Source organism: Channa argus, chromosome 2 (assembly GCF_033026475.1).
Source record: "Channa argus isolate prfri chromosome 2, Channa argus male v1.0, whole genome shotgun sequence".
NCBI classification, from domain to species: domain Eukaryota; kingdom Metazoa; phylum Chordata; class Actinopteri; order Anabantiformes; family Channidae; genus Channa; species Channa argus.
The window spans coordinates 30422393-30441768 of record NC_090198.1 but is presented as its reverse complement, the minus strand read 5'-3'; the positions used below and the strand labels follow the sequence as shown (position 1 = coordinate 30441768).

Here is a 19376-nt window from a genome sequence, read left to right as displayed (position 1 = left end):
AAGCACAACAAAAACAGCTTATGTCTTGGTTAAATGACCATTTCTGTCTTTCAGGTCCTTGTATACAAGTTTTATCATTTTTGCGAAGTCGTTTAAAAAGCCTGTTGGCTTTTATTCGTCTGCTGCTGTTCCAGACAGCAAATACTTTACACTGATATCCACATGGTCTGCGATTCTGTCTCCTAGAAATATATAGGTCCATAATGATCATGATCATGAGATGACTTTGTTGTGAATTGGCGCTATATAAATAAAGTTGAATTGAATTGAATTGAATTGAATGTCCATCAAGTCATGGACAAGTGGATAATGAAGGTTAAAATGGTTAACGTGTGCACAGATGGCATTGCCGTTTCTTTTTAGGCCCATGCACCTTGTGCCTAAAGTTAAAAGTGACATCAAGCATGAAGCAAAGTGCTATTAACTATTTTTCATTAACCTTGCGTCTACTTTTTGTTACTTAAACACCCACAGGCCTCGGCCTTGGTCCAGGGCCCTGACCCTCATACATAGATTAGCAGGTCAGCTGACGGATTGTTGACATTTTGACTTGATTCTGGATTTGTTTCGTCTGTGTGTAATTTGTTAAATAACTAGGGCAGCGTCTTAATCCAGCTTTGCCTATGTGATCTTGCATCTGTTTAGCAACATTCAAAGACCAGCTTTGAAATCTACTGCAAGACCAGCTCTGTGTACACACCCACCAACCAGCCCAACTACAGCTAAATGTGTTTGGCCAAACAACTTTGTAGTTGATCGATATATTGTCCAAGAGATGGGGCTGCAGTTGGAAAACCAATTAGTATAAAACACAAAATGTTGTGTATAATCCATCACAGTGAACATCAGGTCTCCACCACTTGTTGTCAAAGCAAAACAGTATTTGTCAGCATGTAGACCCCATTATATAATTGTACTACAAGTTGGAACAAAAATAGACGCAGACTTCATTTTCATTGTGATGTATTGCACAACTGAAGCAAGTCTGAAAAATGGCTGCCTGAAATAGGGGTGTAGGATTAAAGCATCATGTGGCACTGTCATGATTCACAAATGGGTCGATGTGATGTGAAGCACACGAGAAAACATGTGGTTTGAGGCATTTTTCTGTATTTTTTTATTAACAAATCCCATGTGGATTCGCAAACATACATTGATTTAACCCAATGCTCTGATGTCACCAATCTGTCTGTGGCTCTCGGCTCCAGGTCCACCAGTTGCTTTTGAAAGACATGTTTTTCAAAAAGCAATATTATCAAGTTAATTTTTTTTTTTTTTTTAAAGATTGAGTTAAAATAGTCCTTCTCAGCCCCCATGTAGCTCGTTTGTCTCCACAGGAGCGTTTGTTAAGATGGCGCCCTCGTGTAGAGAGGCGGGCGTCTGTTGAACCTACACAACTTTATGGCGACCACTGAATTGAAACTGTGCAAACAACAGTTTAGTTTAGAGACATCAGGGGGAGGTAATGATGGTAAACATGGATATGATGTTGGTAAAATTGTATTTGTTTAAATTCACTTATTTGTCGCATGATGTTAAAAGGTCCACAGATTTATACACGTTCAACTTTATTTCATAAGATGCTCAAATGAATGAAACTGCACTTAAAGCAAGTTGTTGCACTTACACTTATTAAATGGCTCCACAGCCAATGATTGACTTAATGGTTTAAAATGAATAATATCAAAGCAGCGCAGAGGCAGAGCACTTTAACAGGCCATTAGCACCAGAAACAGGGCAGGAACATACAGTAGTTGCTGTGCAGAGCTGAGCAAAAACAAGGTCATCATTATCTGTCATCTGTCAGCCTGTGTTTTCTCACTTTGTCTCTTTTATAAATGGACACCCAGCAGATCAAATACTGTCCTGCAAACTAATGGAGGAGAAAGCTGGGGACTCTTTCGTCTGTTGTTTCCCAGAGGTGAAGGTTGACTAAAGTAAGGTTGTGTTGGAAGTTACAGTGTAGCTTAAGACAGATCTGCTCTTCTACCATCTGCTACACTCCTCCACCCTCTGCACAGCTCTTCAGGTATTAGTCAGTATCACAGTTTACAGGTGGACCATGTGCAGATCGGAGGATATGTTTGATCACGGGAGGGAGGGATACTGAATAATGGCAGTACACCAAAATGAAGGAGGTTCACCTCATTACATGTCTTTTTTTCATGCTGCTGTGTGACAGCTTGACAAGCTGAGCTTCATTTCACAGCCTGAGTATGATAACAGCAATTTCTGTCCCTTTTTTGATGATGGTGACATGCTTGCATTTCACATGAGCCCACATTTGATCCATAAACCAGTGCTGTAGTGAGTATTTGTAGCAGTAGGATGGTGAATGTGGGATCGAGATTAAAAAAAATAGAGATTTATGGCACAGAGGAAGAAGATATTTCAGGCTGTGGATACACACCCAGTGTTGTGAGATGGAGGCGTCAATTGTTTCTGTTTGCAGTGGATTTTCTGATACGAAAAATAGTTGAGTGTGTGAAGTATGAAGTGCTCAGGTCCAACTATCTATTATAGAAAATACTTCTCTAAACTAAAATGGGCTTTTTAACCTGCAGGATCAAGTTTCTGCTCTTAAGTTGTATTTTTGACTGAGGCCAGAGGAACAACAGTGGATGGAACATGTTTTAAATGAGATTTGCAGTGAGATGGTGATTTTTTTCATCTTTTAATCAGCTGTAATTCACTAAAATAACTAAACTCCAGAATAAACAAAGTGAGGATCCAGGTACAAGTTGCGCAGAGCTCTGCTCACAGTTTACATTGCAGACAGTGATTCCAGATGTTCCTGACGGTGCTCAGGTGTATAGTTTCCCCTGAGGCCACGACTTCAGATAGTGTTTGTGTGACTCGTTTCCACAGAGCCTGAGATAAGAGCTGCAGAGTCGGTTCCCAGCCTCCCCGCTGATCCACTCCACTGATCCCTGCCTCTAATGAAGCATCCATCAGCGGAGCTTCGTTAACTCAGGCATGCAGCGTGCTCCAACTGGTTCCTGGCACAGCAACGCCAACAACTGTAGGTCTGCGTACTCTGTCATTACAGAGCGTTCAATCCCTCATCTAGCTTTAGTTAATATGGAAGCCAAGTCCTGCCTGCAGGCACAGGAAAGCAGAGAGCGAGGCAGAATGATTTCACTCAGAATGAAATCACAGGAACAGATACGTGGATACTGACCGCAGGTTCTTCAGGTGTGTTTAACTGCATACAAGTTCTACACTAAGCCAGAAAAAGGCCTGAAACTCAAAGTAGCAGTAAAAAGTGTGTTAGATGCTGCATGAATTTAAAAATTTGTGGTTCAGCTCAACATAGTTGGTTTAGAGACGTGGGAAGGAGCCCGGAAGTTCCGATCTGGAAGTGATGGTGTCTCTGCTTCCCTGCTTCTCTGCCGTGCTCTGCTGAATGTTACTGTCTACGACCAATTCATGGTTTATTTAGGATCATATATTATAGACAGCTGCATTTTAAATTAAACCCTCCCTCCTGAAAATTTGAACACCTTTGTTTACTCAAGTGTGCTGCTGCAGCCATGTTACATGAACTTATGTTAGCAGCACTAAGCCAGATGTTACTGTGACACAGACATCACTGACTGCATTTACGTGCAGTTAAGTAACCAGGTTACTCCGAGAAACTAGCACTTAAATGCCTGTAAATGCACTGAGTAAATCTGTCGAGTAGAAAGTAAGATGACCACTGATGAGCAAGCAAAAAAAAAAAAAGTATGGAAGTATTGTAAGTATCAGCAGTATTTAAACACCTTTTGGGTCACGAGGTTTGTTACTGTAAAAGTGAATTTGAGCCGCCATTTTTTTTTTTTACAGCTAAGTTTTGTTCTTGTTGATATTTGAAACGGTTAATAATCCGTTACCTACTGTCTCATTCTTATATGAAAAGCTCAATATTATAGTAGACTAGCGTAAAAAAAAAAATCCATAAAACTATACCACTTAAAGAAAACTTGCCTAATTTAAAATAAATCAAAATCCTATTTTTAACAATCCCCACACAGACACTAAAACTAACAATGAAGTGTCTGTATTTATATGAATGTCTGTCGGCCTGCAGCCTGGATTAGCTTGTTAGTCTGTCTGTAAATCTCCATTGATGAAAAACTATAAACACACACACACACACACACACACACCGCTCCACAGGGTGACTTCACAGCAAAACACTTGGTCGAGATATTAGGCAACGTTTGTGCTTCAATGTAAAAGCAGGTCGTTGTAGGTTTTAGTGTTTTTGAAAATAAAATGTATTAAAGACTGAGGAGACTAAAAATGACATGAACTGCTGGATTAATGAAGTGATTAAACAAGTTGTCAAATGCTACATAGTTTCAGGCTTTAGGTCAGACACACACACGCGTCTATGTTCAGTCCAAATGTTAGGTGGTAAAGTAACGTGGCCCAGTCACAACATGTTGGACCAGAGGCAGGTGGATTCAGTTTACAGGAAACAACATGTGCGCTGCACCCTGCACGACCCAGTTCAAAGACTTCTTTGTTTGCTCTCAAAGACTTTAACATTCCACAGCTCTCTCACTCTCTCTCACACACACACACGCACACACACACACACACACACACACAAAGCTCTTTTCTTCCATTCTTGACAATATGTAAGGTGACACTGCTCCTTTCTCCCTGCTATTCCTCCTCTTTCCACCTTTCTCCTCTCATATGTCTGATGGAGCTGAACTTGTTTTTAGAATAAGCCCGAGAAACTCAAGACAGGGGGCTGAAATCAGAGCTGTTCCCGCAGAGGTGGAGGCAATTTATGGCATGTTTGTGCTCAGGGAAGAGGAGGAGGAGCAGTGGGAAGAGAGCAGCAGACAGAAGGAAAGGAGGGCATGAGGCAGCGACAGAGGTTGAAGAACTGGGACAAAAGTTAGCTGAGGGAGACGGGAGCAGGAGAGCTCTGAAAAAGGAGGAGGATTAGATGTTCACTGTGCGCAGCTGAACTTGGATCCACGCGTTCAGTTCCCAATGAGTGCCGGAAAGAAACCGTCCAGGTAGGACGAGTGCAAAGGTTGCTGCTGCCGCTTGCTGGATCGCTTTGTGCCTGTGTGTTTTGTGAAAGCCCGTCTCTATAGCCGACGCTGTGTCAATCTGTTAGTTTAGATGAGGAAACCGCACAAGCAAGGATACAGGAGAAGCAGTGATCCGAGCAGAGCGTTTGTAGTGCAGATTAAACCCACCTCGGTTTCCCTTCAGCTTCTCGTCTCGTCAGGTTTCTGTCTGTTGAGTCATCAAAGCTTTTTTTTTTTCTTTAATATTCAGCTCTCGTGCGACTGATGACTTTAATTTATTCATTTGCCTTTGAGATGTCGTTACGAGATCATCTTCACACCTGTGCGCATCAATCTGCTGTAGGAGCTGGTGGTTTTCTGCACATGCAGCTTTAAACCTCATCCCCGGTATATTGAGATTTCTGGCTCATAGATTGAATAGAATGGAAGTTGGGGGGAAAAACATTACAAATATCAACAGATCCACATGGAAAGTAGTCCCAGGTGAAACTACAGTTCCTGAGGCATGGCTGAACATGCAACTGCCCAAATAGGATCACAAGGACGTTTAAGGAGTAGAGACTGCAGCTATTCTGTGTTTCACTTAGAGACCAAACCTTTGAAATGATATGTCAAGGAGATGTCAAGCTTAGAGCTTCATTATGAGTCTAAACAGAACTTTAGATTGAGTGTGTGGAGGATAGAAGAGAAGCCGTCTTCTGTCATGTTGGTCACTTTATCTCTCATATACCTTTTAGTATATTTTGCTATTTGCTACACATAAGATAGTTTATAACATGAAAAATGCAAAAAGAGTTCAAGAATAGTAATAGAATGTAGTAAAAGAAGGAAACGTGCCTCAGAAGTCAGAGATTTAAAAAAAGCAGTGACATCATTTTCCTATGGCAGAATCAAAACAGCAAAGCATGTGATATGATGTAATGCAGCTGCCAGTGTAACAGTGTTTCAAGGGGACAAACCAAACACTGACTGAAGAGAATTTTTCACCTTGAAGTAGCAGCTTGAATGTGGTGACGCTAAAGCCTCGAAGGCAGGGAGCAGGTAAAACTACAGACCTACTTTAACTGTGCATAGTAACATGTAAAGTGAACACATTCATAACTTCTAACCTGTGTTCAGGAGCATCCAAAGGTGGGTGCCTACAGAGATTTGAAGGGGGGGCTTCAAACTTCCCTCGCTTCTCTAGGTGGACTGTCAGGTATTTGAGTTTCCAAATGGATTTTAAAAAGCTGTATCCTGCGATCACTAAACTTCCAGCCTTAAATAGCTTTGTCCCATTACTTAAGCAGGAAAACCATTTGGGGAATATAAGCAGTAAAATGCTGTCATAACCAAAAATACATTTTTTGTTTCTCACCTGGAAGCTATGACCCATAGTTTTATAAACTAAACATCTAAATTAACTAAATTTCTAATTGTACAGCCTCATAACTTTCCGCTACTTGACGTGGCCATAGGTGACAAAGTGACACCACAGTCTCTCTCCATCTTGAAAAGGGAGGAAATTGGGGCTTGGGTGCATTTACATTGTTGCAGTTTGCCACTGAGTCTTACACATTGCTCCTTTAACTTAACTTACACTGAGGCAGAGAAATCTGATGGTTTAAGATGGCGACAAACATTCCCGTCTTCTAGAAGTGATCACTGCTGCACATTTTATTATAGTACACACATGGATTATGAGCCAGAACACTACTTATTTACTTGCACTGTAAATGCTGGCGCATGTCGACGTCACGTGACAACAAGATTAGATTGTGAGAAATCCCACCCGATAATGGCAGCAGAGGTCATATAAAAGCCTGCGAGGTGGATGACGTGTAAAGTAAAAAGACAGAGACGGACAAAGACAGGAGGACATTGTGTATCATTGTGAATTCCTGTCTGCGTCTGTGGGACTGCAGGGAAATGAAATGAAAAGGTCGCCTCTGGTCACAAACCCGCTAATCCCACCTCAGCTTACTCTGATAAATCACAAAGAAATACACTCGACCTCGCCGAGCAGACCAGCACGCCGACAATAGAGCAGATTAAGTCGAGCGCTCCTCTGTGACCTAAAGGAATCAAATTAAAATCGGAACAGGAGAATGAGGCTTACAGTGGATTGTTAGAGGAGCACAGGGGAGGACAGGATGTGTCCGAAAGGTTCCGATAATGAGAGTGAAAAGGCTGCTATGTTTGTGTGTTAGCATGCTGGTTAGTGTTAAACACAAAGCACAGTTGAGGCTGATGGCAGGTGTGTGATCATCGAATACTGGGCAAAAGGAAACGTTGAAATAAAAGGTCAGAGGATCAAAGTTACTACAGTTCATCATTTGGAACCTAATTTCATGGTCTTCAACCCTGTGCTTTTTCTATTATTCCTGTGCTGGAATAAAACCCAGAGCCCCAGATTTCCTGCAGCTTAAGTCACAAACTTCGGAAAACATGCACCTGAAAGGCTGAGGAGTGTTTTAAGTGTATGAGTGACACCACAGACCCAGAGTCAAAGGAACTTTGATTAAGGTTGGAGAAAGGTTGTGGTTGTGTGAAGTGTTTTTTACACTTTTTGCAGCCAAATCCCTGTTTTTTAATTTTGCTTGTTGTTGACTTCCTCACTCATTTTCCAAAAATGTTCACGTCTTTTTATTAGTGCATTTTTAACGCATCCCTTCACTTCCACTGAGAACGAAAGGTCTGTTTCCCCTAAAATGATGCTGCAGAGCTCTGATGCTGGTGGGTGGAAAGAGGGGCTGTAATGAGCAGAGCCGTGAAGCAGCAAGCGAGGATGGAAAACTAGGGCAGGAAGATGCTAAAACACGATACACAGCGACACTGCAGGGCAGAGGATGGAGAACAGCCGCACACGGCGGTTTTTCTGAAGGACGATGCTGATTAACAGCAGCAGGTTTGTGATGCAGAGCCTCAAAAGGATGAGAGCTGATTATACTCAGTCAGTCTGTGTCCTGTGTCCAACCAGGAACAAAGTTTGATTGTCTCTGATACCAGCACAACTTATGGGTTACTATGGAGCCAGTGTGACAGTCAGCACATCATCTCCTCTTGGACTGAGGTGTTTTTCTTTTGCCCTGCTACCGGGGATCAAACCCCGGCCTAATGAACGGACAGAACTACCAAAGGATCTGTTACTCTGCGCTAAATGTAAGGACCTAAAGTTTTTTGAGAGCAGTCAACTTCCCCGGATACACCGAAAAAAAAAAAAAAGCTCCGAAAGTCCCAGAGCTGCAGATCACTCACACGGGTCAATCAACGCAGCTTCTCTAAGCCCCGAAACCTTATTAATGGAGTAATAACTTTCACAATTATCACCAGTAATAATCATTAGAGGAACAGACTGAGACCATAATGACTCCTGGACTCAAATGCTTGACAGAGTATTTCTGGAAAGAAATTGGCACTTTTTGGGGGGTGAATTGGAGCCAGGGTGTTTTTGGAAGCAGCATCAATGGTATTGCACTTTGAAGGACAGATTCACAATTTTTAAAGTCTGTCCAGAAACAAAAGATGCTTTTAAAGGGGTCTCTGATGCTTTTCTAATTTAAAACACACTCCTGCTAACTTTGTTAGATGTCTTACACTGTGTTAACATGGACAAACCAAAGGGAATTTTCACATTAGAAAGACTTTAGCTTTGAAAGACGTTTTCCCACCTCAGCACCTGCTGAGGTGCTACAGACTGCGGATGTTGGAAAGGATCAATTCATGACATGTATCATTCATGACTGGCTTCAGCCTCCAACTGTAGCTGCTGAATGCTTCTTAATGTTTGGGGAAAAACTTTGAAGGAAAACTTCGGTCTGGCAAAGTTTGCGTGGATAAGAAAATGGCTATAAAGCAGCTCCGTTAAGCTGAAAGCGTTGGACGGCTTTGTGTTTGCTTTTCTGTCCTCGGGAAGCCTGCAGGTTCTGAAGGAGGCTGAACTGTTTTCAGTCCTTGTGTGGAACAAACACCATTAAAACAGGGGAAAAAACTAATGTGACGCTCCCCCGCTGGGCATGGAAACAGCTTAATTTAAATGATGGGAAGCTGGGAGGGATAATTAGATTACTGTATATAAACACTGTTGGGAATGTGTTTTTGGTGTGTGTGTGTGTGTGTGTGTGTGTGTGTGCGTGAGACAGTTTGCTGCAGATTTTCCTTATTTCCCATGACTGCTGTGCAAACAGGATCAGCCGTGGTGTTTTTCACAGATGTAAAGCGATGTGTAGTCGCACACATGCTCGTCCTTCTCCCAGGAAATCATAAGTGTGTTTTGTACATCAAGCAAACATGAAGGAGGAGGAGCGAGTTCTCTCGAGGGGGGGGTCAAAGCGCTTAACAGAGAGGAGAGGGGAGTTGATTACCCGTCCACGCTCTTATCACCGTCCTATAATGCAGGGAAGCGCCTGCTGATTATTCCCTTAATCAGGACTGTCCCCTCTGTGATTAGCTTGGTGCTAAAAAGCCCTTCAGTTTCAACAGGGACAAGGCCCAGAAGCACTGCACTATCATCCCCACCCAACCCCATTAAGCATTAACAACCCCAGGAGTCAGGAGGATGATCTGTTTCTCAGAGGGGGCTTTAGTTTAGTGCAAATCATTCATTTTGGAATATGAGCAAAAGACAATGTGAAATAAGGTGTTGGAGTTGAATGTATGGACATAAACAGCGGGTGGAGCTGTTTGCTGCAGTCAGGACATAAACATTAAGAGCTGATTGGAACATTTGAAGAGCTCCAGTTGAAGCTCAAACGATGGAAAACCGCTGAATGTACGATGTCGTGTCCATGTCCAGATCATCCTGATGAAGTAGCTCCACATTACTTAAACATCTAAAGAGCCTCGGACACGGTTTTGTCTTCTACTCACACGTCTCAGCACGTTACTGTAGCTAACATCACAGCATGCGTCAGCATGTGACCCTGGTGCCCTTCAGTCTGCGCCATCACCATGACTCGCCCCAGATGTGAGGCTTGAATGTGTCTCATGGAAAAGACGTTTGTAGCCGTAGATACAGAAGTGATACAGAACATCGTGACCCAGATTTTGAAATTCTGAAAAGTTTAATTTCACTTCACATTAAACTAGTAATTATTAATCTGCATTTGTTCTTACAAGACACAAATTATTCCGCAAGCCTCTATTGTAAAAAGATGAAGGCCGACCTGAGTTTTTACAACAGTTTATAACGCTCTGAGCTCTGGGTAGAGGGTGAAGGGCCAAGGCTGAAATGCAGTGCATGGTACCAGAATGCATCAGGTGCCACATTCTGCAAAGTGCGACACGCGTCTCTCAACATTAAGCCAAGGTGTCCAGTTCTCAAAGGAGCAGAGTTGGTTTTGCTGTGTGGCGACAGACCAGCAGGAAGTAGAAGAGAGGGATTGTAGATCTGGATGACGGGGGATCAGGTTGGAAAGTGCTGTTGAATTGAGTTAAAAGTTAAAAGTGGTCAAGGACCAGTAAGTGTGTGAAAAGTGATCTACTGCAGATAATTGATTAAAGCCAGGTTAAATCTTCAACGTTAAATTCTTGGATGTCGTGGGTCACATGATCTGGTTGACACATCAAACCTGTCTCAGTAAACAGATCGATAATGTTTCACTGTCTTGATTAGAGCTGGTCAACGCTGATCGTCATCTGCTGGATTTTGCATCTGCATCTTTTTTCATTAAAACATTTGTTCTCCTGGATGTTGAACTTTGAGTTGAATGGGTTTTCTTTTAAAGTTTCTACACCACAGACACAGTTACCTGAAATGATTAAAGTCTAACACGGACCGTTCTGGTAACTGATCGGTTTCATCATTCATTTGAAATAGACCCACACAGATCTACTATGTTTCCTCCCTGATCTCACTTCTTCACTTGATAAGGTCTGAGTTTAGACCCTGGAGCACGATGTCTCCATCCAGCTTCCAGCTTGGAATCTGATGAAGCCGATGCACAGATGTGCACAGTGGTGTGACGTGTTTTTTTTATTGTGTGATCAAAAATGAGACCTTTTGGATCATCTGGGGAGGTTTGATTGTGCAGCTGGTTAGTGAGAGCCTGCACTATTTGTGGCTGGATGAGGTTTAATGTCAAATGTTCCATTTACCTTATGATCTATTCGTACGTCAGTCTCTACTGTAATTTGTGGTGTTTTGCTTTTTATCAATACACTGAATTTTTTGGTGTATTTTTTTCATCCTGTTAGTGAAGCGTGAGGCTTCACTGTTGTTGCTATGGTTTCCTTCAGTGCAGTGTGCTGAACCTTGTGCACTGATTGAGAAAACGTGTGTGTATATGTATATATGTGTGTCTGTGCATATATCACACTTTTCTATTGAAAGTGGTGTTGAGCAGAAAAGAATACAGTCCATATTTGTAAAAGAAATTGAAAAATATGACAAGGAAACATTTGCTCTCATGTCAAAAAAACGAACTCTGTAAACGAAGTGTAGACATTTGATTTGAAACAAAAACAGCAGACTGCAAATTTGAGTAGCTTTCCTGACTTAAATCCGTTCCCTCTGCTCATCAACAGCATGTACTTAATACTAGTTGGTATGAAGCTGGAGCTAAGTCCGTTTCTTGCAGCGCTGCACTGCACGGTGCCCAGTCTGTTGGAAAGAGCGTCCAAGCATCCGGACGCAGTTCAGAAGCCTCACTGATTTACTGTGGTTACAAAGACCATTGGCTTTACATTGTTTGAGCTCAAGTTCCAAAAGTAACAATTACTTTTCGTTTTACTTCTTTTTAAAGAAAATTGTTTGTATGTTTTTAGCAAACGTATCCGATATTTATATATATATTATTAACAAAAATTCTAATTTGCAGGACAGTAGTTGTGTGTTACAGTATCGATCTGGTCAATACTATGTTGAAATGAAATGCTAAAATTTATATTTTGAATATCTATCCTAACCATGTAAAGTAAATTATCAAGTACTCTGTACAGTTTAACCTTACTTGTACCTCGCCAAATAAGCATCTAGTCCACTTTAAGGCTCTTTGCATGATTTTGTTTTTTTTGTTTTTTGTTTTTAAATGAAGTTAACTCATTAGAATTCACAGATGGTAAAGTTTGATCTGATTTCAAACACTTAATGTACTGACAGCTACTTCAAATATTATAACATTGGGGCAGCTGTAGCTCAGTAGATGGAGCCTGTCTGTAGCCTCATCCTAGTTCAACTCCTGGCCTCCCCTTGTGTCCTTGGACAAGACACTGACAGAACTGTGTAGTGCTTTGGAGAAAAGCATTGTATAAGCCGACCGTTTACCATTTCATATTTAACATTTATTAGTTGATAATAACCTTTATCTGCAAAGAATCACAGCTGTAAAATACATTTTTTCCCGAAGCAGAACTCAGATTTTAATAAATGTCGTTTCACATGTGTGGAGCATTACACCACATTGAGGATTCTTCAGGTTTTGACCTTCCCTCTGTGGGGACAAAGCAGACTATCAGTCCCAAATGTTTTCTGATCTCACTGGACTTTAGAGCCACACCTTCAGAAACTGTAACATGGACTAATTGGTGATGGAATAAAAGTTTTAAATTCTGCATGTCAGCGACTTGTCAGTGGAATTCTAAAAGATGACTTTCGGGTTGGCAAATAAATCACAAGACAGCTCTTTTAGAAAGTGCAGAAAGTGGCAGACTCCCTGTGGCTGGTGTATTATCCTTTAATTTACAGCTATTACACCAAGTTATTTGTTGGGCCTCCGCCCTGGTGCCTCCCACGCAGCCTCTGTCGTCCCTGCAGTGCTGTTCTCAGCTCCGAGTACACGACAGAGGAGGCTGTAAACCGCCGCAGTCCTCCAACGCTTCCTCCTCACATCGCTGGACGAGCCTTTTGTTTTTACGGCCACAATTAGATCTCAGAGGTGTAAGCGCTTTGTGCAGCTCCTGCAGAATCATCAAAAGCTGCCTATTAAGCTCCTCTTTAGTGGCACTGTCCCTCACTTTTATATCTTTGCTGGGGTTATGAATGTTGGAGGCTGAAAGGCCAATGCAGCTCCACATCCTGCGATTCAGCCTGGACCCTATGCATTTCCTCTTTTTTCTCATCTCTTGTGCTCATATCTCCTGTAACTCGCCTCGTTTTTACTTGCCTTATTTTCCTTTTCTGTCCTACCTCAGCTCCTCCATGTCTTTTCCTTCCACCCCCTCTTACTTCTTTTCATCCTCCCTCTGTTTGCTCTCCACCTCTCCTCTCTTTCCCCCCTCAGCATGTTTTATTGTCCTTAATGATAGGCAGTGCATACATCACCCTCACTAATTAACTCATAAATCATCTCGATGTGTTTGGAAAGTTTAGGCGTCTGGAAGAGAGTTGGAGCTGGATTTCAGCTCAGTGTTTAATCTGTATTCACAGTAGATAATTGTGGTTTGTAAAAAAACATATTGACTATCATGAACAACCCCAATTCCAAAAAAGTTGGGACGGTGTGTAAAACCTAAATAAAAGCAGAATGCAAGGATTTGCAAATATCATCAACCCATATTTTATTTACAATAGAACAGAAACAACATATCAGATGTTGAAACTGTCGAAGATATTTTTTAATTTGATGGCAGCAACACAACTCAAAAAAGTTGGAAGAGGGGAAAAAGGTCGGTAAAGGTCGGGTTTGTACTATCAAGTATTACTGTAAACGATAAATTCAGAATATTTCAGCACTTGGGCTTCTGGCCACAAAATATGACACAAGATTACAAAGTCCAACAGTCTCTCATTAAAGTCACACAAATGTCAGGTTCTCACTGCATTTTATAAAGCCCAAATGTCTGATCTGTACTTTATTACAGGACTGGTAAATTTAGATGATTAAAAATGAGCCTGGCTGATTTAAAGGTCAGGCCAATCCTCAAGAGGAATTTGTCTCTTTGGATCTAGGTATGAGTTTAAAGACGGACAGTACTAACCAAAGTACATCAACACATACCTCGTTTTGATCGATTCGAAAGCTGGTTTGGAGCCAGTTCTAAAGTTTGTAGCCGTTTGTCATGTTTCAACACCTAAAGAACCAGTCGACAAATAAAAGTTTCAGAGTGGCACCAACTCTTAACTCATCCTGAACCAAGAACCCCTGACATCAGGGCCTGGAGGGGGATTATCAGGACCAACGGGACCAATTAAAACTTTGTTAAAATGATTTGTTTTTGATTTCTTGTACTGGGGTTATATTTACAGATCGACTGTGATTGGTCACACCACTATGAGTCTCTTTTTTTTCTGCAACTAAAGTCCAAGAACCCGCCTCTGGGTTAAAAGTCCCTTCAGTGCATTGTAACTTGCATTTTCACACCAGGGCCAAAGCCCTTGAAGGTTTAAGCAAAATGTCCGCTTCACCATCCCAACTCTCTCCACTTTAACACTCGCTGCCTACTAATGTGTCTTTAGTCAAAATCTGCTGCAGCTATAATCTTTAGGACAGTTACTGCTTTTTGTAGTAAGCAAAACAAAATATTCTGATCTTTGTCTTTACGCACCACCTGGATCATGTAAATGGCTGAGAAAGGTCACCTCATTATCACATGTATCCTTAATATGTACCCTGTGGACTCCTGATAGGTGCAGTTTGCTCCTTCTTGAGCATAATTACAGGTGTGTTAATAGCTGATAACATTGGATGGACTAACGACTTTCATAAGTGCTGGTGAAAACACCTTTTAGATAACACAGGAAATCACAGAAACTTCAACTGCAATGTTCCTTTGACCCTGAAAGCTCGTGTCAGCTCAGCATCATCATTATTAGAGCTGAAAGTGTAACATTTATCAAGGTTTCCACCAAAGGACGCATTATGGTGCCATTAACATAAAAAATTAGCATTGCCTGTGTGGAAATTGTGTCCTTCTGGTGGAGAATGTCAAGGTTCATCCACGGACACGTCATGAGAAAATGGGCCCCCCGACACAGGCAGGTAAAAAGGCCCATAGGACCCCGAGGACTGAAAGACAAATGCGTTTAAATTGACTATGAATAAGCTGTCACATCTTTAGTAGCCATTTTGTGGTTATTTGGTTGTTTATCATCTGCTTTGGTTATTTTTTCTCTCTCTAGCTCCTTTTGTGTATCGTGTTCGACTATTTTTTTTTTTTTTTAAACCTTTGGTCATTTAATGTTTCATAATGGACCTATTTTGTCTCTTTACTGCCTTTTTATAGTCTCTGTCGACACTACCCATAGCTGAAGGCATTATGTTGTCTGGTCGTCTCTAAATACGTCCGTCCATCCATCTGAATGGCTTGAGGACCTTTTTTCAAGTTCCTTACAAACACACAACAAGAATAAGGATGAGCTATTAGATTGGAGGCTCAAAGGTCACGGTTACTGTAACATCTGACCCTATTCTTGTGATCGTGATTTCACCTCCAAAGAATTCCTTAGAAATTGGCACAAATATTCAACAGCACTAATGGATGAACTGATTAGATTTTTGAGTCAAAGGTCAAAGCTGAAGGTCACTGTGACCTCACAACGTGAACGTGATAACTCAGAACCAGCTTGAGGAAATGTTTTTTCCTGCAAATGTGTAAACTCAAGGATGAAATAATTTTGTTTGTTTTTTTTTTTTGTTTTTTGTCAATGTCAAAGGTCAAGTTGTCTGTAGCCCCACGTCCAACACAATCTTTTGAATGCAGTATCACAGGATCACTCTGAGGGAACTGAACTGGTTAGATTTTACATGTCAAAGGTCAAGGTCACTTGGTGACAACCACGATGCATCTTTAGGGTCTTTTATTCTCACTTTGTGTCAGTAGACCATTGTGTAATCCATCCATAGATTCATCCGTTGAATAACATAAATATCCCCAACACATTTCAAAGCAGTTGTTTCTTTCTCAGCAAGAATCACAACTCAGTCCCGCGAACTGTAGCGACTGGGTTGATGTTCTTCTGTTGATTTCAGCTGTTTCCAGTGTTCAGAGCTGTTTCTTCAAGTGCTGCAAGAGGTCACCTTCAGGTGCTGCAGGGGAAGCCTGCATGTCAGACATTGCTGTGCTGATTCAGCTGCTGAGGAGAGAAAAGCGCCTCGATGGCAGAAAGTCCTGACAGAGACATATGGGGCAGGAATGCGTCCTCGGTGTAAACACAGAGCTGAGGATCGTTATTAAAACCTACACTCACATTTATCCAGCAGCTGACGACACGTTGAAGTAGTCCTCTAACTACTTTAACTACAGCCTTGAGTTGTTCCTGTTTTTCCAAGCTGGTGAGACTGAAAGTCAAGGTCTTTGTCCTGACTCACCTCCCTGTCCTTTATTTGGACTTTGGATTATTTTGTTTAAACTTTGAAGGTTGACTCTGTTTTGTCTCTTCTTGTTGCTTGGGTTTTCCATCTTCTTTTCACTGTGTCGCCCAAATACTGTGGACACAGAGTGAATTAATTTGAGTTGACTCATGACTTTTTTTTGGAGGACATCCAGCCGGCTGAACATGCAATCATGTGAACAACCATACAACAAATATAACAAGTAAAGATCACATTAATGCATTAATAATTAATCCGACTGAAATGAAACAGAAAAGTCAAATACTACAAACAAAATAACCTTAGGAAAGTTTGTTTTCTTTAACTAAAACTTGCATAGATATTCCATAAATTATGATATGTGACAGACAATATGAACAATATGAACTATGATACAAAATAAATTTGTATTGGTGTCAGTTTTTTAAACTTACACTTGGATGTGAAAAAACTAATCAGAACAAATTTGCACAAATTGCAAACATGTTACACATTGTGTTTTTAACAAATGTGCAAGAGTGAACAATTCCTACATGTGAATTTAAAGTGTATCCAATAATATGACATAATTCGAATTTCACATTTTGTTACTCTATACTGAAGACAATTGGTAAATATTTTATGAAGAAGAAATTTCAGTGGTAGGTTTTTAGTTTTTTGCTGTTCGTACATTTAATAAACTTCTCATTTTTCAGTGTTTTGTTTCCTCTCAGCTGTTTTGATCCTGCCAGTGCTGAAAGTATCCAAGAAATCAACACAAGCAAATTGAAACTTGTTAATTCCGCTTTAAGTTTCCTTTTTCTTGCTCGGCTCTTTCCTGTTGGCTGTGCTCTTACTTCCTTTGGGCTTCTGTCTAATTAAAGTGGGATTAATGAATCACACTGTGAAACAAAGACACCTCGCGCTCTAACCAGGCTCAGCACTCTGAAGCAGACTGACAGGAGGGTGGTGTAGTCACAGCTTGTTCGGGGATTTCTCCTTTTCAGCTTTGCCATGTTTACATGACACAAATGTGACACTTATTGATTCCTCCTTTCACTTCAGTTCAGCCTCATTAGGCTCAGACAGAGTTGGGGATCATTTGATCTCATCTGCAAACCGGAAATGAGCAGCGGTGCATCATAAAATGCTGTTTACATCATTATTAGGTGTCGCAAGCACGGATTGGTTTTCTTTTCCCCACCGTTCAATGTTTCATACCTAAAACAAAAAAGAAACTTCATGTCCCGACTTTTGAAAATGATAGTTCTCACAATTTAGACACTAAACTGCAGTGTTCTTATTGTAAAACCGACATCAAGTAGACAAACTAATGGAACAGAGGACGGGTTGTTGAGGTGTTCGCCTCATCAATTTCTAATAGGTTGGAATTGAAATGCCTGTTTTGAAATTCATGTTTGCAATGTGATTTTAGTGAGACCCTTGGGGGCCTGGTGGCTCAATGGGTAGAGCATAAAGTTGGGATGCAGAAGACCACCCCAGCAGGGTTGGCCCCTCTGTTGGCCCCAGGGTTTGCCCCTCCCAACTACCAAGGACCACCATTTACTGTAAACTCTTCCTGCATTTTGTATGCAGGTAGGACTGGGCGATATCCAAGCAGTGCTACTTGGTACAACATGTTTGACCATGTTGGGAAGCAAAAGTCAAATTTGATGTTTTTAGTTTTGCAAGGAAGGTTGTCAAGCAAAGCCAGACATCCTAGAGAGGGACGGGGTTTCACAGTGGCCATGTAAATATGGGGATAAAGGTGTTGCACTCTGTTTCTCACCTGAAAAGTGATGGTGATACCTCAGCTGCACACGTTGCAGGCTGATGGCATATTGTGATCAACAGTTTGGCCTCCTCCTCCTCTTGGACTACACCAAACCACGTAACAACTGGCTCACTCCAATCCACATGAATTTATTGGCTCCTTTAACTTAGAAGTGGCTCAAATGCATTTAGTTGGAACATTTTTGCATTTTGATTGTGGCTTCTTTTGACACAAGAGGCTGAAATGTTCTGTTTTGTTCTGCTTACTTTGACTGTAATTATCTTTGGGTCTGTTTTGGATCAGATTATGGAAAATTCAGGACCAGAAGCTTAAGAAACCATGTGACTTGTATTGGACCCATGGACCCCTTTTGGGTCCCACATAAACAGCCACTTTGTTTTACTACTAAACATTATATCTGTGAGGATTTGTTTAGGTTCATCTGTAGCCAGTGTCTGTGCTCAGCCAAATTTAGTTTGGAGGTGAGATGCTCCATTCTTCCACAATGCTTGTGAAAATACTTGTTGCACAAAGTCAATAAGTGCTTGTTTAGTTCCAGATGGATACGTTATTACTTCAGTGGATTTCAGAAAATATTGCATTTCCATTTTCAACCTAATGGTCTCTGTCCTCCTCAGATGACAGGATGCTGCAAGGACCCAAGGAGGGACTAAGCCCTACTTGAACCCCTCCTTCCCCCTCCTGTCCCTTGTCCCCCGCCCCTCGCAGCCCTCAGCGCCACTGTCCCATCATGAACCTGCTCTGCCGAGGACGCTTAAAGCTGCTCTTGGTGTCTCTCACGGCCATCGTCCTGCTCACCTGGCTCTACCTGCTGGCTGGAAACCTGGAGAGTGAGTACAAGCAGATACATCAGAGTTACAGTACTGTGCATTATTGAGGAAAAACGGTCAAACTTTTCCTAGTACTCAGTAGAACCTGAGAATCCTCAGCATGTAATTTTCATGGATTTGAAAGTCAGAATCTGATTTTATATAAAAAAGATTGTAGCTGTGGTTTGGTTCAAATAGAGACACAGAGTCTAACCAGCAAGAACAGAAAGCCTCAATTATCAGTCCACTTTTTTGCAGCTCAGCTCGATTTCCCCTTAATCCAGCAATTAAGTGCAGCCTATTTTCTGTTTGGTTTGAATTTACATCTGACATCCCAGAGAGATCTACCAAGGCTACATCAGCAAGCCCCATTCAGCGCTTTTGTTTGGCTCACAACAGCCAGGGTCACTTCAGACAATTTTCTTTGCCACAGTGTTGCTATGTGTTTTTTTTTTTCTTCTTCCTAGAAGAGCTTTTATAACACACACACACACACACACACACACACACACACACACACACACAC

The 19376-nt window shown here is 41.5% G+C and overlaps 1 protein-coding gene across 6 annotated transcripts in view; it reads left to right on the top strand.

Annotated features, from left to right (window-relative positions):
• The window catches only part of large2 (LARGE xylosyl- and glucuronyltransferase 2), a 76960-nt gene that overhangs the window by 39734 nt on the left and 17850 nt on the right, over window positions 1–19376 (top strand). For 5 of the 6 annotated variants that reach the window (XM_067491472.1, XM_067491493.1, XM_067491446.1 and 2 more), the window contains one exon: window positions 18659–18871. In XM_067491472.1, the coding sequence (XP_067347573.1) occupies window positions 18772–18871 (100 nt within the window). In that variant the 5' untranslated portion in view covers window positions 18659–18771. Of the gene's footprint in view, window positions 1–4626; window positions 5022–18658; window positions 18872–19376 lie in introns of those variants that run through there. The other variant, XM_067491463.1, reaches the window with a different exon arrangement.